At 37.8% G+C, this 24,960-nt stretch overlaps 2 protein-coding genes across 2 annotated transcripts; one reads left to right on the top strand and one right to left on the bottom strand.

The window, feature by feature from the left end:
• Positions 1-16,551: 16,551 nt before the first annotated feature.
• ch25h (cholesterol 25-hydroxylase) lies at positions 16,552-17,646 on the bottom strand. The gene has a single exon (XM_053511825.1). The coding sequence runs from the start codon at positions 17,625-17,627 to the stop codon at positions 16,815-16,817; it is 813 nt and encodes a 270-aa protein (XP_053367800.1). The 5' UTR covers positions 17,628-17,646; the 3' UTR covers positions 16,552-16,814.
• Positions 17,647-21,307: 3,661 nt separating this feature from the next.
• Positions 21,308-23,279, top strand: LOC128541298 (interferon-induced protein with tetratricopeptide repeats 5-like). Its single transcript, XM_053511650.1, has 2 exons — positions 21,308-21,362; positions 21,841-23,279. Exons 1-2 carry the CDS (start codon positions 21,308-21,310, stop codon positions 23,277-23,279), a joined length of 1,494 nt encoding a protein of 497 aa, XP_053367625.1.
• The last annotated feature ends 1,681 nt before the right edge of the window (positions 23,280-24,960 follow it).

Here is a 24,960-nt window from a genome sequence, read left to right as displayed (position 1 = left end):
TCTGAGATTTCACTTTTAAATAAGTCAATTAATGTGTTAATAAATTAGTTTCATTAAAACATCTTGTCAGAAAGAAGGTTTTGGTGAGAATATATTTTTAAGTCAATAGTAAATAAGCCAATTTTATTGTTATTATTTATACCCGTATTATACTGTACATAAATAGGTTAAAAAGCTATTTCTTTAAAAGGAAATAATCACAATTATAGGAATTATTAAATGTTTAATTTCGTCTGCCAGCATTTAAAAAGTTTGTACAATAAAAGAAAATTGTATATATATTGTACAATATACAGTTCTACAGTGTATATAGTAGAACATAGTATACTGTATTTCTATCAGCGCCCTGTACACAACCTACAGTATGCACATTGTTCAAGAAAGCCCTGCCTCTGTGCTTGCGGTAATTACAGGAAAAAACATGTCTCTGGAATTATGCAAGAGATCTTGATTTGGCTTGGATTTCATGTGTGTAGTCTTATTCACATGACTTCTGTTTCATGCAGGACCTGAAGAAACATTGTTTTCTTTAAGTCACATTTTCAGCCTTGTGGGGGCGGGTTGAAGGGAAATCACTTTCAACAGACATTTTCCAGTAGCCACATCATCCTGAAATATTTGACTTTTTTTTTTCAATTCAGGATTCCAGGACATGCAGGATACGACAAAATTTCTCTGGAGGAATTTTTGCCAACGTTTAATTGCAAATTAATGTATTTTTAAGCATAAATGACCATTCACAGGTGTTTGTCTCATCAGTCCACAGAATATTTGCCCAAAAGTTTTGGGGTAATCAAGATGTTTTTTGCCAAGTAATTTTGGTATGCCAACCACTTATAGGAAGGTTCACCACTGTTCAAAGTTTTCTCCATTTGTGGATCATGGCTCTCGCTGGAGTCCCAAAGCTTTAGAAATGGCTTTGTAACCCTTTCCAGACTAATACGTGTCAATTACTAGTTTTTCATCTGTTCTTGAGATTTAGTTTTTTTAGATTGCGGCATTATGTTGCTTTTTAGATATTTTTAGCAAGCTTATTTTTTTTTTTATACAGGTTCTATTAAAAAGATTTCTTGATTAAACAAGCCTAGCACTAATCATGTCTGGGTGTGGAAATAAAATTTGACCAAAAAAAAAAAACAACAACAACCAACCCATTTAAAAAAATGTGGTAAATTACATTTCATTTACGGTATGGAAAGGGTGCAATTAGGGTTTGGATAAATTTTTTCCTTAATAAATAAAATCATAATTTTAAGATTGCATTTTGTATTTATTTGGTAAATTAGGCTATCGCTATGTAATATTAAAATTTATTTAAAGTAACAACTATGCAAGAACAAAAAAATATATAATAAAAAAGGTCATAATTTTTTTATAGCACTGTATGACATTAAGTATACTGTAGGTTCATTTTAAAACTGTGTTACTGCACTTTATTAACATTCAGCTCCATTTCACAGTGGAGCCAGACAGTAAAATATTTTTGCATTTGGTCACAAAATAAATTTCCCTTGAAGCTAAAAGCTCTTATCAGCACCTTTTTGCTTTCTATGAAAAAGTATGGCGTGGCGGTGTTGCATTTATTAGAAAGTGACAAATGTCACTGTTGTTCAATGTGGTAGCAAATGCTCATTATTGTCTAATCTCCTCTGCACTTCCAAAGAACAGAGAACAACATAGTTTAAGTGGAAATGAACATAGCTATTTTTCCTGCATATTGGCATTCTCCTTATTTAATGTTGGTTATAAAATGCTGTAAAACTTGCATTATGACTGTGAGCACAATATAAGCAACATGCAGATACAATGAAAGGTTCTTTAAAATGCTCTGCAATTTACAATACAGTATCACAGCTAGTTGCTTCATACGCAGGGATGTTAAATATTTACCTATCAGTTTAGAGTAATCTGTTAAATCTTTGCAACTGAACCTGTCAAACATCTCACCAGCAAAACAGGGTTTTATCACTTCCAGAGAACAAGAAACCAGTGTCTGATATGGAGTCACCAAGTAAATATGCCAGATAAGAACAGATTTTGTTTCTGCTGATATAGTATAATAAGATTTAGTAAGGATGGTTTATTTTCTATTCATCTTTAGTTTTATTACTTATTATGAGTCATTCTAAACATTCAAATTACTTTGGACTCTACTTCGATTAAAAGTCTCATGACATTTCTTATAGGTCTCAACTGCACAGCAAGTCCCAACTGGGCTTGGGAAATAAAAATAGAACTAATAATAAGTGCAAAAGATTTTGTATCTAAGAGTATAATTGATAATAGTGTTTGATATGTATGTAATCTAAAGTATATCTATCATTTTAAACAAGTTGTAATAGTAGAGCATTATAACTTTAACGTAATATGCTTTGGCTTGGAATAAATGTTACAACAAAAATGAAAAAATTTGCTGTCAGATAGAGAGACTTGGTGTCTGTTGTACCAAAACAAGCGTTACAAATACTTAAATACTTTAAGTATACAATTTGTTTTAGTCCATCAGGCAAGACATACGTGGTCTTCAACTCTTTTTGAACATTTGATGCATTTATCACTTGCATTTGAATATGCAAAAAAGATGCGAGAATAAAAAAAAGCCAATAAAATACTTAGATCAGACTCCCAAAAATTGTGACACATTTATGCTTTGCTGTATCTCCACATCAGTGAAAAAAAGACATTACACTATTATGCCCTGAATCTGGAATCAGTTCAAGCATTGTCCTGAAATATTTCCCATTACAGGAATCCATGACACATATAGACACGACACACACACACACACACACACACACAATAAATCTATCACAGATAAGGCCATTTAAATAATAGAAAGTGAGTAAGGTTTTACTTTAGATTGCAGGATTTTCCAAATATTTTTTAAAGTAACCACATTATGTCAGGGGCGGTCAGAGGTGGCTAAACGGAAATGAACCCAATAGCAGACAAACGGTGATTAAATGATAGAAAATAGTGTATTAACCTTTATTTTATGAACTGAGGCTTGAGTAGCAGGCGCAGCAGGAGCAGGGGAGAGAAGCAGTGGCTGTGTGTGCTTAGTGACTGGGAGCGTGGGGAAGCCTTTACTGACGAGAGAGGAGGCGGGGCTATGACGCGAGGGAATCTCCACAATCCCGATAGTCGGACGCGGGGATCCTCTCGGGTTCTTGAGAGCGATCCTTCGCTGTCAGTCCGTTTAGCACGTATAGGTTGGTGGATGGGGTGCAGCGGCTTGTCCTCTTCGGCGGAAGTGAAAATCGGCGCTTGCCGCGAGCGTCTTTTCTCCGCGAACACGGGAATGCTCGAATGCGGAAGAAAGGGGAGACTAGACAGGGGAAGGAAGTGAGCTGCCTTGGAGAAACAGTCCACTACTGTGAGAACACAGGTGTGACCGTCAGGTTCGGGGAATCCAGTGACGAAATCAAGAGCTATGTGGGACCAGGGTCTATGCGGGATTGGAAGAGGTCTGAGATGGCCAGCAGGCGGCTTATTGCTTGTCTTATTCCTTGCGCAGACATTGCAGGCACTCACAAAGCGGCGGATGTCGTCTCTCATGGAGGGCCACCAAAAGCGCTGCTGGACAAGGGCTAATGTGCGCGCTGCCCCCGGGTGGCAGGCCAGCCTCGAGCCATGCCCCCATTCCAGGACACCAGGTCATTCTGCCCCTGGGACAAAGAGCTTGCCTGTTGGTGTCTCTGGGGGGCCGGGTTCCTGGTTGAGCGACGTCCTGACTCGTGACTCGACGTCTAGTAATGCGGCCCCTACCAGGCATCGAGGGGGCAAAATGGTGGCTTCGGATACTTAGTTCTGGACTGGAGAGAACTGACGGGAGAGTGCATCCGGTTTAGTGTTCTTTGAGCCTGGGCGGTAGGACAGGGAGAAATTAAAACGCGAAAAGAATAGGGACCACCTCGCCTGTCGGGAATTGAGGCGTTTGGCTGTCCTGAGATACTCCAGGTTTTTGTGGTCTGTCCAGACCAGAAACGGGGTCTCAGTCCCCTTTAGCCAATGTCTCCACTCCTCTATTGCCAGTTTCACCGCCTGTAGTTCTCGATCACCAATGTCGTAGTTCCCTTCAGTGGGCGAAAGTCGGCGAGAGAAAAAACAGCAGGGGTGTAGCTTGTTGTCCTTGGGTGACCGTTGTGATAGTACCGCCCCTACTCCAGAATCTGAGGCGTCCACCTTGAGAACAAACTTAAGGGAAGGATCGAGCTGATGGAGAAGGTCTTTACGGGTGGTTGGGCGGGGCCAGTCAGTGACAGCTCGCAGCTTGGTGGGGTCCATTTGGATCTTTGAAGGGCCAATTATAAAGCCCAGAAAGGAAACTGTGTCGCGATAAAATTCGCACTTCTCAGCCTTGATGAAGAGCTGATTCTCTAAAAGCCTCTGAAGCACCTGGCGAACGTGTCTGGAATGTTCCTCTAAGGAGCGGGAGAAGATTAAGATGTCATCCAGGTAAACGAAAGCAAATACGTTGATGAAGTCCCGAAGAACGTCGTTGACCAAGGCTTGACCCTCCCTGATTCTAATCAGGTGGTAGGCACTGCGAAGGTCCAGCTTGGTAAAGATTTGGGCCCCTTGCAGGAGGTCAAAGGCGGTGGACTCAGGGGTAGGGGATACCGGTTCTTAACTGTAATGTCGTTAAGCCCCCTATAATCGATACAGGGACGCAGGGACCCGTCTTTTTTGGCCACGAAGAAGAAGCCAGCCCCGGCGGGTGACGATAAAGGTCGGATGATGCTGGCGGCTAATGATTCGGAGATATACTTGTCCATGGCCACCCTTTCGTGTTGTGAGAGTGAGTAGAGGCGTCCCCGGGGTGGACTTGTGCCTGGAAGGAGGTCGATGACACAATCATAGGGTCGATGTGGTGGAAGAGAAGATCCGCGTAGTCATTTGGGACCGAGGAGATGTCAGGGAACTCCTCGGAGGGGATTGTTACTGAAGCGGGGCTGAGTGCAGACTTAGGTAGTCCATTGCAAATTTTGCAATTAGGGGTCCATTGCAAATTTCTTTGTTTTTGTTTAGTGATTTATTTTCTACATTCTACAACAATACTAGGGAATTCAAAACTATAAAATAACACATAGTTAACAGTTAGTTGCTATTTTAAGACACAGAGGTCAGCCTTTCTGTGATAGTTCTTGCAAGAACAGTATTGTCAAGTGCACTTGCAAAATCCGTCAAGCACCATAATGAAACTGGCTCTTATGAAGGCCATCCCAGGAGGGCGAGACCAAAACCTACCTCTGCCGCAGACGAGAAGTTCATTTAGAGTTATCAGCCTAAAAAATGACAGATTAACTGCACCTCAGATTAGAGGCGTTATGACGTCTTTACAGAGCATAAGTAGCAGACACATCTCAATATTAACTGTTCAAAGGAGATTAATGCATTTTTTGAACGGCTTCAGCATTCCTTTACAATGTAGAAAGAAATAAAAATCAGGAACGATCATGGAGTTAGAAAGTGACCCCAAACTTTTGAACAGTAGTGTATGAAGGAAGCATACGTAAATGAACATGAGCAAAACTTTACCCTATCAGTTCTCTTACATAACTCTTCAACTGTCTTCCACAGTTTCCACTGTCACAGTAAACCTATTTATTGTCTCCATTTGATTATTTCTTCCTTAGGTTTTATTTAACGGCTTGTGATATGTACTGCTATAGTGACAGTTATGTTGAACATTCAAACATAGAAAGCTGAGATATCAGATATCAGCTGTTACAATTAACTTTTAAATAATTACCTCACTTTGGTTTTTGGTTTTCTTTATTACTGCCCTAGACACAGACACTGAGGTTTGTCTGGTTTGTCTGGATGGATTACTAACCGATATACTACTTTAGCCATACAGTGGAAAAAATAATTGTTTGATTCCCGTCAGATTTTATAAATTTGTCCACAGAAATGAAGTGTCTGTAATTTTTATCATAGGTTTATTGTAAAGGATAGAGAATATCAACCAAAAATAAAAAAAAGCACATAATATAAATGTTATACATTGATTTACATTTCAATAAGGAAAATAAGTACTGTATTTGATTCCCAAGCAAAATATGGCTTAATACTTGGTGGATAAAACAAGAAACCCTTATTGGTAGGCACAGAGGTTAGACATTTCTTGTAGTTGGTTACCAGGTTCCACCATTCTTTGTAGATCTTCTCTGAATCCTTAAGATTTCTTGCCTGTCTTTTGGCAGCTTAAAGTTTCAGGCTCCATAACTTTTTTATAGGATTTTGGTCTGGAGACTAGTTAGGCCACTTAATGATCATAATGTGCTTCTTCTTGAACCACTACTTTATTGACTTGGTGGTATGTTTGGGTCATTGCCATGCTGGAAGACCACGACCAAACTTCAGGAGATTCTCATCCAAAATTTTACAATTAGGATTATAGTGAGCATTTTTCTTCCCCTTAAAATGGTAAGTCGAGCTCAATTTTGGTCTGATCTAACCACAGCAGTTTCACCCAATCCTTCTCTGTTCATCGGCAAACTTCAGATGGGCCTGTACATGTGCTTCTTGAGGAGGGGGACCTTGCAGCACCCTTGCTGTGTTACCAGTGGCTTGTTTGGTGATTGTGGTCCAAACTGCCTTCAGATAATTTACAAGCTTCTCCAGGAAAAGACATTACACTATTATTCCCTGAATCTGGAATCAGTTCAAGCATTGTCCTGAAATATTTCCCAGTACAGGAATCCATGACACACACAGACACGACATACACACACACACACACACGCACACACACACACACACACACATACGCGCACTGGCCCAGGCACGAACAAACACAAAACACAATAAATCTATCAAAGACAAGGTCATTTGAGTCATAGAAAATGAGTGAGGTCTTTACATCGTAATATCTGATTGCAGGGTTTTCAAAATAGATATATATATATTTTTTTATAAATATTGTTTTAAGCTGTCCTTCACAAATAATCACTCAAGTACTTTAGCTATATATCTGAATATTTAATTATTACCAGTAACCACGTTATCCTGGCTAGTATCCCTGATAATAATCCTATGATAAAAAATACAAATCTTTCATCTTTTTTGTAAGTGGGCAAACTTTCAAAATCTGCAGGGGATAAAAAAATTTGTATGATGAACATGCATCAACATGAACTGGATAAGAAATGAGTCTGTCACTGTAGAAAATGAGAACTATGTCCATAGAACAGTCATACATTCGCCATAAGCCCAGTCCCTCATTCCTACTAGAGAGCTTTTACGGTATCTTAGTGTGAGTCAGTTGAATTCCAAGTACTTTCTATGAGTGGGCTTGTGTAACACTGCTTGAGCACTCTCAAACACTTTTGGGAAATAATCAATTTGAAGGCTTTAGGCTTCTGCTGCCACTGAACTACACATACACAGCACGGAAAAAGAAAACACAATCTTTTTTTTTTTTTTTACAGTTTACTAAAAAAATCTGATGCAGGCATCTCTAAATCTTAAACATTCTTTTATTTTGCAAAAATGAGGGCTGTGATCTAAACTGTGAAAGCTCAGGCTTAACTACAGATAAGCGGTTTTCTAAGCAGTTCCATCTTGGACAGTAACTTGTGTTGTGTGATTTCAGTTGCCAAGATTTTAGTGGTAATCAATGAATAATATTTGTATCATGTGCTTTTTCTGGATTTCTGGTTGATATTCTGTTTTTATCTTTTACAATAAACCTTACGATAAAAATGATGGAACATTCTTTTTTTTTGGAAGTGGGCAAAATCTTCAGGGGATCAAATGATTATTTTCCCCACTGTTCATTTTAAGACTGTTACTGCACTTCTATAACATTTAGCTCTATTTCAAAGTGTAGCCAGTGTGAGAAATCTTCTTGTGTTTGGTCACAAAATAAATTTGCACAGACTTGAAAGTGAAAGTTCTTATCAGCACCCCTTTCCTTTGAATGAAAAAGTATGGCATGGCAACGTGGCATTTAAAAGTAAGTGAGAAACGCTGCTGTTGTTCAATGAAGTACGAAAGGTTCAGCATTGTGTAGTGTCTTCTGCACATCAAAGAATGGAGACCAACATGGTTTAAGCGGGAATGACCAGGGCTATTTTCTATCCTTCATATTGGTATTCTTTTAACTTCCTATATGTAATATAATGCTGTAAAATTGGCATCATGATTGTTAGCATAATATACTCAGCAAAAAAAGAAACGTCCTCTGACTTTCAACTGTTTTTACTTTCAGTAAACTTAATGTGTAAAAATTAGTTTGAACACTAAAAGAGTCAACACCATAAGACATAAACTAAAAATGTTTTACAATGTGTCCCTGAATGAAGGGAGGCTCAAAATCAAAAGTACCAGTCAGTATCTGGTGTGGCCACCAGCTGCTTGAAGTACTGCAGTGCATCTCCTCCTCATGGACTGCCTATTGCGGACAGTCTGAGCACTGATGGAGGGATTGCGTGTTCCTGGTGTGACTCGGGCAGTTGTTGTGGCCATCCTGTACCTGTCACGCAGGTGTGATATTCGGATGTACTGATCCTGTGCAGGTGTTGTTACACGTGGTCTTCCACTGCGAGGATGATCAGCTGTCCTTCCTGTCTCCCTGTAGCGCCGTCTAAGGCGTTTCACGGTGCGAACATGCCAATTTATTGCCCTAGCCACAACAGCAGTCCTCATGCCTCCCTGCAGCATGCCTAATGCACGTTCACGCAGATGAGCAGGGACCCTGGGCATCTTTCTTTGGGTGTTTTTCACAGTCGGTAGACAAGTCTCTTTAGTGTCCTGCGTTTTTAGAACTGTGATCTTAAATGCCTACTTTCTGTAAGCTGTTAAGGTCTTAATGACCATTCCACAGGTGCATGTTAATTAATTGATTATGGTTAATTGAACATGCATGGAAAACATTGTTTAAACCCTTTACAATGAAGATCTGTAAAGTTATTTGGATTTTTACAACATTATTGTTGAAATACACGGTCCTGAAAAAGGGACGTTTCTTTTTTTGCTGAGTATATAAGCAACATGCCAGTACACTGAGAAGTTCTTATCATAGCTAGTTGCTTTGTTTGCAGTGACATTAAATATTAACTAGTATGTTTAAAGTAATCTCTTAAATCTTGGCAACTTAACTTGCATGGCATCTCACCACCAAAATAGGGTTTTATCACTTTCAGAGAACAAGAAACCAGTGTCTGCTATAGAGTCACTGAGTAAATATGGCAGATAAGAACAGATTTTGTTGTGCTGATATGAAATAATATCATTTAGCAAGAATGGTTTACTTATTGTTTACTTTTTATTCTCTGTTTTTGTTTATCTTGTGCCATTTTAAATATTCAGTTGGCTTTGGAATTGCCATGACATGTTTTATGGGTAAGTCCTAACAGCACTTGGGAGGTTAAAATTGAACTGAAAAATAAGAGTACTGTATAGTTTATAACAGTTATTTATTAATGTAATGTAAAGTATATCTATTGTTTTAAGCAAGTTTTAATAGTAGACAATTATAACTTTAAGCTAATATGATTTAGCTTGGCATAATGCTACAACTAAAATGAAAGTTTGCTGGCAGAACTAAAACCAGGAACTAAACCAAAACTAGCCAAAAATAGTTTAGACATAAGACACAAGTGCTACACAAGGGTAACTTACAGTAATATATTAAATGTATAATGGTTTTAAAATGTTATGCATGTTTTATGGCTTCATAAACACTTTATTAGATTGTATGTGCATCAACATGAACTGGATAAGAAATGGGTCGTCACTGTAGAAAATGAGAAGGATGTCCATAAGACAGTCATACATTCTCCATAACCCAGTTTTTTTTTAAATGAACACACATATCTAGGATGATCTTTTTACTACCTGAGAGCTTTCTCACTATTGAGTCTTTTGAAATCCAAGTATTGCCTGTAAGTTGTTTTGTGTAACACTGTCTGAGCGCTCTCAAACACTTTTGGAAAATAATCCATTTTAAAGCTTTAGGCTTTTGCTGCCACTGTATCACATACAGTATACACAGCATAGAAAAGGAACCTGACACAGTGCCTTAAAAAATAACTTACTAAATAAATAACATTAGATTAAGTCTTTTTTTTTTTTACAGGTTACTGAAAAAATCATATGCAGGCATCTCGTAATCTGAAACATTCTTTTTTTGCATTAACAAAAATGAGGGCTGTGATATAAACTGTGGAAGGTCAGGCTTTACTATAGATAAGCAGTTTTCTCAGCTGTCCCACCATAAATATCAGATAGCGCCTATATTTTCATTTGTTCATGTTCAGCAAATGCTTTGGTTAGTGTACAGGGTATTGGTTACAGTCACATTGGATGCAAAGACTATCCTGAAAACTGGGGCATGGGGCAATCCAGAAATTTATATGGACAAAGGGAAAACCCAGCTGCAGATTGAACCAGGGACACTGGAGCAAAATCTGACAAATCTACCTGTTAAATCAGTGGTGTCAGCTATAATATTGTCAAGAGCCCACTATTAAAATAAAACATTGAATAATAAGCATGAACTAATTATAATAATAATAATCATAATAGTCAAAAACCATTTAGAAAAATTCAAAGAATTATAAATGTAGTTATAAAAAACTATTTTAAATGTCACTGGACTATGATGTACAGTTTAAAGCTCCTTCTCCTACCAGATTCTCCACTCATGGTGAAACCAGGAAATATAATTTAATATTGGGTGGACTAATTTTGACCCTGACATAACCACAGGTGTGTCATGGTGTGTCTGCACCACATAAACACACAGCTTACACACCCAAATTTGTGGTGTAATGCTTTTGTTGACAATGGATATTTTAAACTTTTTTTTTGTCACACTTAAATATGTCTGGTGTATTGTTGTTGCTGTTAAACATGAGCACTGTTAAAGTTATATAAATTAAAAATATAATCTAGGATTTTGGTTTGATTGTGGTTCATTTTGGGCACATCTTGCTTCCCCCAGAAACACACTTAAATGTAGAGTTTACATCATGCTGCAAGTGAGGAGCTCAGAAATTATATAAAAAAACTGTGTAATAACGTATACCCAAGTGAGCAACAACATTAGACTGGAAAAAGAAGTGTGAGACATGCCACATCTGCTTTCTAAATGGAAATAAAGCTTACACTGTCTGCTCTTTAATAGCTATAAACTATACAAATTTGATGTATATAGTCATACATATTATTTACGTGTAACATAGATGCCGTATTTTGTTTTACTTAATTTTTTTTTGCTAGGGGTACGGGTTTTAGACTGAAAGGATATATTTACTGTCATCCCAACATTGTTCCTGAAAGTGAAAAGAGAATAAAATGATTTCCAAAGAGGTGGAAAATCTCATTTGAAAAAGAGGAGTGAGATGAAAGTAAATATTCTCAGGTCAAGCAAAATTACCCTTTTATTTGCATAGTGCTTTTAAAAATACCCATTGTCATAAAGCAACTTTACAGTCCTTAAGTGAATGACAATTCGAAACCCTCTGAGAGAATGTGAGGGAGAAGCAAAATATCCTGTTCTACAGGACATCAAATGACGATAATGTGGCGTGGACGGGGCGGCGGCTGACGACCATCATGCATTGCAGGGGTTGTCAATGTGTTCACCCTGTTGGGTAAGGGTGTTTGGGTTAGTGGCTTCGGCCATGTTGTGTGAGTTAAGTGTGTGTGTGACCTGTTGAATGTGCTCTGGTTCATGCTAAGGCTGAATTGGATATGGTTCTTGTGTGAATGTGTTGCTCATGCTATACAGTGCTGTGTTAAATAAAGTACTCCCAGCCATTGCATTGGGCAGCAATTAAGCTCACTCATCTCTCCAACATCCTTCCTGGTGGTAAAACGCTACAATATTATAGTATTTTCTAGACTTACCAAACACTTGTAAGAACACTACAGGGTAGAGCCTCATTGTGTTCTCTTAACATCCTTAATACTTTGTTGCATAAATAATTGGAAACATTCCTTTGACATACTGGTCCATGCTGACGCAATTGCATTGTGCACCTTTGTTGAATTCTTGATATTTGAGCTGCACATTTATTTAAGTAGTGACTGGAATTAACGGGCCCAAAGTATACAATGAAAACCTTCCCCACACCATTACATCACCTCCACCAGCCTAAACTACTGACTGAAGGCAGGTTGAGTCCATATAATCCCTGCTGTTGGCATCACATTCTCACCCTATATTATGTGTGCCATAGAAGAAATCAACTTTAGCCTATGTTTTTTTAGTCTTCAACTGTGCAATTTTAGATGAGCCTGTACTCCACTACAGCATCAAATTTTAGATACTGACTGTTGCATATCATCCACTTGCAGGTATGACATGTTGTGTCAGTATTTCTGGCACCAAAAATGATGTCAGAATCTAAATCACTAAGATTTAGACATTCACCCCCATTCTAAAGGTTAATAAGGACATTACCTGATGCCAGTGTACCACAAGATTGGATGATTAAATAATTGCATGCATGACTAGGTGTCCATTCCTAAGGTGAATCTACTGTATGTACAAACTTTGAAGTCTTTTACTTTTTCTTAGCACTACTGTAGATAACTATGAATTTAACCAATGTCTTCAAATAGGAAGACGTTTGGCAAACAAATTATACCCAACAGTCCTCATATAAGAATCAAACAAGTATATGTGTCAGCATTTTTTTGTAAGCACATTTAGATATCAAGATGCTAAAGTCTATGTGCTATCATGTGTGCTATCCAGCTGTCAGTCTCCCCAGCATGTGTCACCACAATGTTTATCTTCTTTTCCTTGTCAAAACGAAGATAAGGAAGGGTGTGATAGGACAGTAGTCTGTAGTTGGTATCCATACACCAGTTAGCCTCTTTTAGCTATTGCCTGTTGCATGAGGTAACATGTACAGTAAAGCATACACATAGAAGGAACTTCAAAATCTCATTTTGCAAACTCTATAAAATGTGCTTCAATAGCTTAGTGGTTAGCGCTTGGATGGTTGGGGGATCAGATGTCACCTGGGTTTTGTGCATTAATTTAGCATTTTCTCATGGTGCGTTTCCTGTAGCTATTCAGATTTTTTCCCACAGTCCAAAGACATATGTTGTACGCTAATGGGTGCTTGCGCACAGGGTGTACTGACCTTAGTCACCTTTTTAAAGATCTTTTTAACCACTCTTTTTAAAGATCTCTGTCTTTGTTTTGTTTTTTATTTAAAATGCTGTGTATGTTATTTTTGTTCTTGGTCAACAAGCAAAACCATATAAATGATACTTTATAATTTTCAAACATTTTAAATCTAAGAATCATCTTTATAATTTATTTTCAATAAATAGCATAACATTTAGTTGATTTATAGTAATATATTATTTTTTAACGTTGTGGATTTATTGAATCCTAATAAGTCTCATTCATTTAGATGTAAAATACTTTTGTGAACTGAACGTCCTTCTTTGCCTTTTAACTCTGAATAAAGTTTCCCAAACAGCTTATCCCAGTGAGTAGTATGTGTAGCATAGTTGGCCTTGAAATTCTGGTGATGAAGGTCATGATGAGGAGCACCTCCATACAGTCCAAATGGAACAAATCTATGCATGGACCAGGGCAGATCATACCCACTGTGGTCCTCGACCGACAGTTACTGTACAGACCAACAGTCACATGTTCAGTACATAAATGAGCACCTCAGTCAGAGCCAGACAGGGTTCTTGCTTTAAAGGAAGAAATTATAGACCTGACGCAGCTAATTGTATGGCAAGGTTATTGTTAGTTATTTACAGATTGTGGTATACTTTAAGGAAAAGTCTATAAAGCAAAATAAAAGAGTCAAAATTAGAGAAGTTAGATCCTACAACAGAGCTTGAACCAGTTGCAGAAAAGCTCTTGCCAGCTATCGTAGAAACGTGTCAGGAAACCCAGTGAATTGCACTTTGCTGTGCTGACCCCTGTGAGCCACTGAACGCACATAAAATGGGAATGTGGGCATCAGAACTGAACCATGAAGCAATGGAAAAAGGTGGTCTGGTTTGATGAATTACATTTTGTTTTATATCCTGTTTGTAAAGTCACTAGACTCTAAATGCATCCAAAAAAGGGTTGAAACACTTTGCTAAATAGCACTTAAAGTTTGTTTTCTATAATCTATAACCATAATGTAGGGTTTTTACTTCAGCTAGTTTATTTGGTCTATGCACTAGTTTTTCATTGTTCAGTTCCGGCACATTTCCGGCACATGTAAATTTACCATGCTGCAAGTGAGGAGCTCATAGATCCTATTAAAGAATATGCAATAACACAGGGTAGAACACAAGCCAGAGCATGGACAGGACTCAAAAAAGGAAGTGTGAAACTTTCCAGTTCTGCTTTCTATAAAAAAATATAGCTCAGACTGTCTGCTCTTTAAGAATTGTATGCTATGTAAAATATAATTTGTATTTTAATATAATGGGGCAGGGGTGGCCTGGTGGTTAAGATGTTGTATGGCGGATCAGGAAGTCCCTGGCTCGATGCTGCTGGGTTGCCACTGTTTGACCCTTGTGCAAGGGCCTTATCCCCAAGTGCTCATATACAATCGGGAGTCAAGCTGGCAACCCAACCTGTAAATAACTGCCACAGAAACAGCAAATGTATATCTTTTGCCTGATGTGCAACACAGTAAGTACACAGAACCATCCATTTAATATACTGCCTCACTATTTATTGTAATATTAAAACACAGGTACTTTATTATCATCATCATCATCATTATCATCATTATTATTATTATTATTATTATTATTGTTATTGCTAGTAGTAGTGGTTTAAAATTAGAATGAAATAGGAAATACATATTTCCAAGGAGATTGTCTGATTTGGAAATGGCAAGTTGGGTGAAGGTAAATGTTTTCATGTCATGCACAATTTTAATTTCTAATTCGTTTTTATTTGCTTATACTTCTATTAACATAATACAGTGTTATAAAGCAACCGTACATACATAGAGAAGCAGAATTATATTTAGATACTGTATCTAATGAGTTAGATAGAAATGACAGCTGTTAGTGGAACATCTGACAGTCATTTAGTCTGTCAAGCTAGCAAGCTGTCATTTAGAAACTTCCTGAGATGACATCAGGAGAAAACCACGCTAAAAAGAGAACCCATCGTCTTGTAGGTGACATCAGACACAGTAATTATCAGATTATTATATTATATGTACTATCTTCTTATTATTATTTTAGCTCAGCAGTGATAGACTGTCTAAAGGGTAGAGGTTAAAAAATATAAATGGCACCTGATTCGTTCACTAGGCCCCCCTTTAGTAGAAATGGCATGGATGTTTGATAATAGGACTAGTATATCCTTAAATAAGATTGAAAGTGTTTAAAAATTTAAGCAACACTTCTTTATTTAAAATGTTTGGCTTTTAAAAACATTCTTGCAAACATCTTTGCAATAAAATACAGGGGGTAAAAAATGATAAAGTTTCATATCCAGATGTGGGGTACTTTACAGGGGGCTATCCCTCTTTCTTCTGAAAACTTGTAAAAGCGGTACTCTGGGGCACTTTCTGATTAACTTATACCTAATACATCTATTAGAGGACTTTAAAATCTTTAAAGGATTTTATTATTTTTAGAGACACCTTAGATATAATGATTCATGGGGATATCTTAGATTGGAGATTTGGGTTTATCTCAGAGGGCACTTTATCATGTTTGGTCTATTGTGGGGGCATGTTAGAGAATCCTTTTTCATGTTTGCTCTACTGTGGGGGAATCTTAGAAGGTGTATTATTGTGTTTGCTCCTTAGAATGCCCCCACAGAAGGGGGAAAAAACACAGTGCTCTCCACTGGATGATGTTTGCTTTACTCTGGGGGCATCTTGGAGGGCACTTTATTGTGTTTGCTCTAGTTTAGGGGCATCTTGGGGAGTACTTTTTCATGTTTGCTCTCCCTTAGAGTGCACTTTATCATGTGTGTGGGGGGAACCTTAAAAGGCATTTTTATCATGTTTGCTCTTTTGTGGGGGTACTTTAAAGGGCACTTTTTGCAGGTTTTTTTTTTTTTTTAATGATTTTTGTCATTGGGGCACTCGGGAAGCAATCACAAAAACATGTGGAGGCTGTAACCAAATTACTCTTGTAATTACAATTACACTAAAGGAAACATGTAGGTTGTAATTAAATGCCTTGTTCTGCAGTTGCCAGTAGTAGTTTTGTAGTTTCAAAGCTAAAATACTCTTAGTTTGAGTTTTTTCTTAGAAATCTACAATTCTAAACAGCAGAGACATGTTTCAACTTTAACCACATTTAAAGGTTCTATCAAACATATAGTTAAAGACACCTGTAATTACCCTGTACTTCCCACCCAGACCTTCCCACTCACTTGAGTGAAAGCTGTGATCAGCTACATGTACAGCTGTGCAGTTAATTTTCTTAAATAATAATTTAGTCTTAAACTATCTGCTTTGGAAATTTAAATGAAATGAATTAAACAGCAATTATATTATTCTGACAATAAAGTGAATTCTTCTGATTCAACACACAAACACATTTTCATTTATGTTTGAAAAGATTTTTAATTTTTTAATTCAGTGTATTGTCTATTGTTCTTGATCAACAAGCACAACAATTCATATAAGTTAGACTTCATAAATAGCAGTTAAATATTTACAAAAATATAAAAACTCACAAACAATCACACATTGAAATTCATAACTTAATTTAAATAAATAGCTTAACATGTATCTGATTTATGTTAATGATATTAAGTATAATAATATTTAGTGGTTTTGTAGATTCACAGAATCCAATAACAATAAAAGTCTTTGAGATGATAGTCTTTCTGAGGGTCCTTCTTTGCCTCTTCACTCTGAGTGAAGTGTCCCAAACAGCTTGTCCCAGTGTGTAAAGTATGGAGCGTAGTTGGCCTTGAACTTCTGGTGATGAAGGTCATGATGTGGAGCACCTCCATACAGTCCAAAAGGAACAAGTCTATGAGTGGCCCAGGGCAGATCATACCCACAGTGGTCCTCGACCGACAGCCACATGTTCAAGATATGAAAGAGCATCTCGGTGAATGGGTGGCAGCCCAGAAGCATGGGGTTCACTGATGCGAACAGCCCGAGTGAGAGAGTCTCAAAAGCACCCGAGTACTCTGTAGTGAGAGCGAAGGTGGATGTGTGCCTATGGTGCACCTTGTGGAATGTGCGGTAAAGCCATGGCACTTTGTGATGCAGCAAATGCCAGATGAAATACTGGAAATCGAAGAGCAGCAAACAGCTCACCAAGTGTCCAATGACTTCGAGAAAACTGGGAGCTTCCGCTGGGTAGATGACAGGTCTCCAGTACCAATGCAGCACGCTCAGTGGGAAGATGTACACCATGTGATTGTAGAGGGAGAGAGCCAGACAGGTCCACATCATCCTCAAGGTCACAGGTTTCTGCTGGATTTTGTATCTCCTCACCAGGTCTACTCTGGAGGACAGGAGGTCCAGAACCACGAAAGGTAAACAGAAACCTAAGTAGACCGTCAGTGAAAACAGTGCAGGAAAAAGTGGAGACCTTAACAAGGTCTCGTACTGTAGGATGCAGTTCCATATTCCCTGCAGATGAGACATATTGCTCTGCGTCTCTGTAAGATGAGACATGTTGCTCTGCATCTGTGTGAGCTGAGACATGTTGCTCTGTATCTGTGTGAGCTTGTGAGCTTGTGAGCTTGTGTGCCGCGGCTTGGGTTTTAAATATCAGTAGCCACGCCTCCTGGAACTTCCTCTGTTCCGAAGGTAATGTTTCCTGAGGGAAATTCCACTCACACACGTCACATTCGCTTTTCTTCTCTAGCCTAGTCCTGCCCTGCTAATCTTTGGAAATATTTTTAAGGACATTACTTCATTATTTGATCTGCCTGAAGCAGGAAATTACAAAAAACAAAAAACAAAAAAAAACACATTACAGTTGTTTACAGATCAGGGTAGGCTACGTTTCTTCTAAGTCAGTCCATGAAGCAAAAAGGATTAAAAAAAAAATAATATTTAACTAAAAATATTTAAACAAAGGAATTCTAAATGTAGTGAAAGTCTGGTTGGTGGAAAGTGTTTAGACATGATTATAAACATAAAGTGAAAAACAGCTAAAGGTTGAAATAAAACTGTAATGTCATTAAGCAGTAACTTTCAGTGTCACTGAGGTTTATCCAGTGACCACCCTAGAGTCTGTTGGGGCTCTAGGCAAGAATTTGTCCACCCAATATTCAATATCATTATCTTAAATCTAAATAATTATCTAAATAATCTCATATCAACAATAAATTGTGAAATAAAAACATTTTGTTTGTTCTGAAGTTCACAGTTTTATTTTCAAAATATAAAGAATTAAAAAGTGCATAATTTTAAAATATAAAGAAAATAAAAACCTTTAAAAAATATATAAATAATACACACTACTCATAAAGGGTGTAAGTGCTAAGTGGTTCCAGGTGGGGGACCTTTGGAGGACAGGTTTTGGACCGTCATTTCAAACTTTGCACATAACCACTTCTAGGTTACTACTTATAATTTTAAAGGTCACTCTATCCAGGTGAAAGTCTCATACTAAATATGTATTCTTGAACATATACATTATGTGTCAAACAAAGGTGCTGTTTGCACTACTTCATGTATGTGTATATACGTTTGCAATGTATATGAATACTGATCCAATGTCTGTTGCACTACAATAAGCTAACCTAAGAACGAAACTACACAGGCAGAACATGTTGCACAAAATAGGCTAAATATCGCCACCTGTCTGATGTGACTAATAAGTTTTACTGTACCAATTAAAAATATAGTGGCTGCAACAGCAGAATTCAATAGAAAAATGAATAGATTATTATTCACCATATGGCTACCCATCATAGCCTTGCCGTGGTCAGAGATGGGTAAAGTAGCCAAAAATTGTCCATATACTGTATATATATATATATATATATATATATATATACTGCATATGTGTATATACACAGTATATTATATATGATTATATTATATATTATATCTAATTATAATGATTAGACAACACACAGTCAAGTGGTTGATCCACCGGCTGCATGTGTAGAATAAATGGTAAGGAAAGTAACGAGTCGAGTGTAGCCGAATGTAGTAATGTAGTAACTTTTAAGTAAAAGTAAAGCGTATGGTGCAGTAAAACTACTCATAGAAGGAAATTTATTTCAAAAAGTTAATTAAGTAAATGTAACGGAGCAAATGTAACTCATTACTACACACCTCTGGCAGTGGTACACTGTCATGAAGACATGGGGACATTTATGTGGAGCAAGCTTTGTCAGGATCTCACCATCTTTATGTTGTCCATTAAAAAATTTAAATTGAAGCTTTTTCAGGGCTCTAGGAGATAAACCGCAACAATGCGTTTTATGGTCTGCTTTTTGACACTGTACAAACTGGCCAAACTGGCCAAATGCTTAGTGGGTTTCCTCCCACAGTCAAGCAGCGTAGAATCATTGGTGTTTCCAATTTGCCTGTATGTGAATGACAATCCAGTGTTAAGCTAGCAACCTGTTCCCTTGAGTAAGAAGCGTATACCTGTTTGCGAGGAAGTAGAAGCGCAGCAAGCGGATGGGAGTCTGTGCCAGGCTAAAAACAATCCCTAGGCGGCTGATTCTCCTGTCCATCATTCTGTCCAATGTCTGCTTCCTGGACAACAAACTGGATTACACCGATTCCAGCAGACTACACAGCGTGAGTTTAAAGACTTCTGCGTTTTTGTTTTCATGAAGACTTGCAGGAGTTGCAGGTGCCGCCATTCAGCTGGACAGACTAGCCTTGTTTCGCGCAGACAGAAATGCAGCTCTGTGCGGTAGGACTTGAGGCAGTGGGTTTTGTGTTTACATCAACACGGAATGGTATTAGAACTCTGTGATACTTTCCAACTGTTGCTCATTACTGGTGGAGTTTGTGACTGTTAGATGTAGACCTATTTATTTATGCGGGCATTCACCACTTGGAAGGTAAGGAAGTGGTCTGTGAACTGTATGGCATGATCAGTGAACTGCAGAACACACACTCCAATAGACTGTTTATTGTCCCTGAAGATTTCAACCATGCAGCTCTCTACTCAGTCCTCCCTAAATTCCATGTGGACTTTGGCAACGAGAGGGGAAACCACGCCATCTTCACCATACTCTATCTGGCCCTCACACATATAGACAACTTGGACACCTAAGTTTGGATGCTGTTCATAGATTTCAGCTCAGCATTTAATACTATCATCCATGAACTCCTGATCGGGAATCTGAGCCTGTTGCGTCTGAACACCTCTTTCTGTAACTGGATCCTGGACTTTCTGACTGGAAGGCCTTAGTCAGTGCGGATCAGGGACAGCACCTCCAGCAACCCCCAGGGCTGTGTGCTCAGTTTCCTGCTGTTCACACTGCTGACTTATGATTGTGTAACAACACACAGCTGTAGTCAGATCAACAAGTTTGCTAATGACACGACCGTGAAGGGGCTAATCAGTTGGAAAAAAAGGCAGCATACAGACAGGAAGTGCAGAGGCTAACGGACTGGTGTAAAGACAACTACCTGTCTCTAAACGTTCACAAGACAAAAGAGATGGTTATTGCGACCACTCTCCGCTAAACATTAACGTGGCGTATCAACGTGAACATCATTCTCCTCTGTGGAGATTCTCAACAGCACCAAATTTATTGGTGTCCACCTGGAGGATAATCAAAACCTGGTCCCTCAACACCAGCTCTCTGCACAAGAAGGCCCAACAGCATCTTTTTTTCCTGAGAAGGCTGAGGAAGGACCTCACCACCAATTCTTACCACCTTCTACATAGAGACTATCGAGAGCATCCTGAGCAGCTGGATCACTTTCTGATTTGGGAATTGTGCCATTACAGACCGCAAGAGCAGGTCTATAGCAGATAGTAAGGCAAATAGAGGGTCTCTCTTCCCTCTATCACAGACATCTACACCACGCGCTGCATCCGCAAACCCACCAGCACAGATACACCAATCACACTCAGTCTTCACCCTCCTGCCATCAGGAAAAAGGTACCCACATGCCATCCGTCTACTCAACAAGAAAGGACTGAACTGACACACACACACACACACACACACACACACACACACACACACACACACACACACAGAAAGCCAGAGATATTGTAACTAAACATTATTTTAATTAAAACTTTATGATTTTTTATTACAATATTCACATTTTTCCAATGCTGTTTTTATTTGAACATGATATAAAAGCCCCATACGGTGGTGTTGGGATATAATTAACATAATTTGAGATAATATGAGAGGTATAATATGACAGATGCATAATGAACAGATAGAATGACTGTAGGGAACGTGAATGTTAGCACACTGCTGTGGATTGAAAACATGAAAGGTAACACCCCTGTTTAACTATTTGATTTGGCTATTATTTAATTATGTTCAAAAATTCACAAGTAAATAGTTTCACTTTCCATTCCTGACCCTATGGGCGGAGTAATGGCTTATAAATATATATTTGTTTGGGTGTGTGTGTGTTGTCTCCTGCATCTGATTTCACATTGTGATATAGGTATACAGAGATTGAACAGAATGAGGTTAGTGCTTAAAACTTATCTTTCTTTGACTGATAAACTTATGGTACATTTTTAGGTCTTTATTCTGTACCTAATAAATAATATAAAAAACAAATAATATATTAAGATAATTATAAGTAATAAGATATATTATTTGACCCCAAGGACCACTCTTGTACAAATTAAGTTTTTAGAAAAATGCTTTAAACATACTGTACTTTAGCGATATTAAGGATTTACTACACATTTTAAAAGTAAAACAACGTGCTATCAGTTTCATTCATATATATGACTTAGTTATTTCCTCCTCTTCCAGTTCAGCTCAAAACACAAATTTAAAAACCAGACTTCTTCAGCTTGAATGCCATTTTACTTGGGGTCTGAGGAAAAATGATACAGATCTCACTTATCTTCTGAAGAGGCTAGAAGAACAGCTTAACCTGGATCTTGGTGGAGAGACAGGAGTCCCACGCACATACAGCTATATGGGATTTGTAAAGTTTCTACTAGGCTCCAATACTGAGGCACTTCACAACTTTGAGAGATCTGTAGAGCTCACGAAGGCTCATGGAAATGACTGTGACAAGCTGCTTGTTGTTGCCTATGGAGACCTTGCATGGTTACATTATTACATGGGTCATTTTACAGAGTGTGAAAGCTACCTGAATAAACTAAGTGAGATTAAAGAGAAATATCCTATTATTCCATATGCTGAAGTGCTTGGAGACAAGGGTTGGACCTTCCTTAAATTTTCCCGCAGATATTATGACATGGCTAAAGTCTGCTTCAGTGAGGCCCTGAAATTGGACCCTGATGACAGTGAATGGAATACCGGCCTTGCAATTGTTCTTCATAGGACAGAGCCTACATTCCAAGATACACCAAATTCAAATCCAATCGATCAATTAAGACGGGCTATAGACTATAACCCAGATGATGATGTTCTTAAGGTATATCTTGCTATAAGGTTGTTAGGACAAAAAGAGTACAAGGAGGCAGAGAGCCTAGTAGAAAAAGCCTTAGAGCAGTCACCAGAACACCCTCATGTGCTACGATATGTTGGGAAGTATTTCCGGGGTCAAGGCAGTGTGGACAGGTCCATTGCCCTGCTAACGAAAACATTAGAGAAAGTGTCTAGCACAGCTTTTATACATCATCAGCTGGCACTCTGCTTTAAGAAAAAGATCATAAATCTGAAAAAATCAGGAAGGCAACACTTAGAAAAGGAAGAAATTTTGCATGCTCAGGAGCAATGCATCAACCACTTGGAGACAGCAGTTGAATTAAATCCCTGCTTTGTTATTGCTATAAGTGAACTGGCCCTGCAGTATGGAGAAAGTGGGAATGTGCATAAAGCAGAACAAACATTCCAGAATGCAATTGAGGCAGCTAAAAAAAAGAGAGATAACTACCACTCTGTTCTTCTGCGTTATGCAGAATTTCAGCAATATTGTATGAGATGTGAGCCTGCTGCCCTCAAATACTTCACTGAATGTCTGAAAATAAATCCAAATTCCCATGAAGGGAAGAGATGTGCTGAAAACCTAGAAAAGATTGCAAAGAGAAGAATTAAGAACAACCCACAAGATGGAGAAGCCTTTGGAATACTTGGAATCGTTTATAAGGAAAAAGGAGAAAAACAACAAGCCATAGAGTACTTTGAGAAAGCGTTGAGCTATGTAGACAATGAGGATTACTTGTGCGATCTTTCTGAACTTAGGCTTTCATTACAGTAATATTACCAATGCATAAAATTATACACAGCCAACTATTACTTATTATATACCTATTTATGAGATCTTACGAGATTTAAGGATCATGGTATAGTACTGTAGCTGTAAAATAGATGTAATCGTATTCTATAGATAATAAATATAAGATAATATTTTGTAAATAAAAATCAATAGATTAGTTCTATATCAATAATTATTAATTTTCGTACTGTACAGTAAATGCCTGCTTTACTTCCTATTAGCATTTTTATTACTAAAATCCGTCCTGCATTGAACTGGATAGAACTCCTACATCACCTACATTTATTAGAGACCCACTATAAATATAATATGAGGTGAAATCAGGTTAATTTGGATAGTTAAACCTTAACTGCATGTATTTGTTGTCCTAATAAGTTAACATCCAAAGGTATGTTACTAAATCATTGCACTTGAAATTATTAAAAGAAATAACAATGACTTAATTGACTTAATTGATTGATTTTATAAAGGGGTGTGATCAACGTTAAGAACCTTCTAGGACAGGAAGCAAACTCCAAAATCTCATTTTAGCAAAAGGACTTTTCTATGAAAAGTCTCATCTTATGAAATAATTTTTATTAGGTTGTTAATTTGTGCCCACATTTATCATATTTATGATAGATATAAATTTAGGATATTCTCTAAAACATGAACATGAAGTTCAAGTAATAATACAGATGTTTATATATTTTGTAATGATGTTTTAGTTTATCAAGCCATGGCTGTGTGTCAGGTTCATTGTGGAACTGTATTAAAATACTGTAAAAGAAAAGTAAAATTCAAAGAATGAATAAAAGGGGTAGAATGGATTTTATTCAGACTTTTATTCCAACTTTTACTCACACAAAGTTAAATGGAAACAAACACAAAGTAATAATTATACTAAGATTTTATTTTTATTTTATTTAAAAAATTGGTAATATTAGAGGAGGCATGGAGTCTTACTGGTCTTAGGAGCACAGATGCCTTGCACCTGCAGTGAGTGAATTACATTCTCTGAAGTAGGGTGATGGACTATTCCACAGATTCGCAATTTTGCAAATACAGTAATTCCCAACATATTGAGTCACGTGAGGGTGTTCTGGAGACTGTTCTAAGTCTTTCTCCACTAGACTGTCTGCCTGGTTGTACTTATTTTGTCTCAACAACCTCACAACAAAACAAACCTTGGAGCCTAGTTTAAACTTTTACACCTGGAGAATGAGAGGCCACCTAGGTGTTGGGCACTTTGGAATGAGCGAGAAATGAAAAATTATTTGGGCGCACACCTGTCACTGATGAATTGTTATAAGCTTCACAACTCTGAATTAGGGAAATTCTCCTAGATAAACTAGCTCTACTATTGTTTTGGCAGCTAGCAGCAAATTTTACAAAGCTGGAATTTTTGAGCAAGGAAATTGTACTCCCCTACTACAGTATGCTGACGTATATCTGTTATCACTGATTAAACAGAAGGAATGTTCAGCATGTGGAGTTCAGCCCATTGATGACTAACTAATATGTTGTTTCAATTTGTTGAGATGTTGGGTAAAGCCTCGTCTCTACACAAGAAATATGTAACCAAAGATGAAGTTTTACAATTAAAAACAACATTTACCTTTAAAAACACTTTTTACAAATGCACCCCTTGCATTAACTGGCAGTGATATTGAATCGAGCCTGG

This window comes from Clarias gariepinus, chromosome 14, assembly GCF_024256425.1.
Source record: "Clarias gariepinus isolate MV-2021 ecotype Netherlands chromosome 14, CGAR_prim_01v2, whole genome shotgun sequence".
Taxonomy (NCBI): Eukaryota; Metazoa; Chordata; class Actinopteri; order Siluriformes; family Clariidae; genus Clarias; species Clarias gariepinus.
Note: the sequence above shows the minus strand (reverse complement) of the source record. Positions and strands in the feature narration are given on the sequence as shown.

Bases quoted from the DNA above. Each gene is read 5' to 3' on its own strand.
- ch25h (XM_053511825.1), bottom strand. From the start codon at position 17,627: ATGTCTCAGCTCACACAGATGCAGAGCAACATGTCTCATCTTACAGAG.
- LOC128541298 (XM_053511650.1), top strand. From the start codon at position 21,308: ATGACTGTAGGGAACGTGAATGTTAGCACACTGCTGTGGATTGAAAAC. The intron at 21,363-21,840 runs GTAACACCCCTG...TATATGACTTAG, and splicing joins GTGGATTGAAAACATGAAAG to TTATTTCCTCCTCTTCCAGT.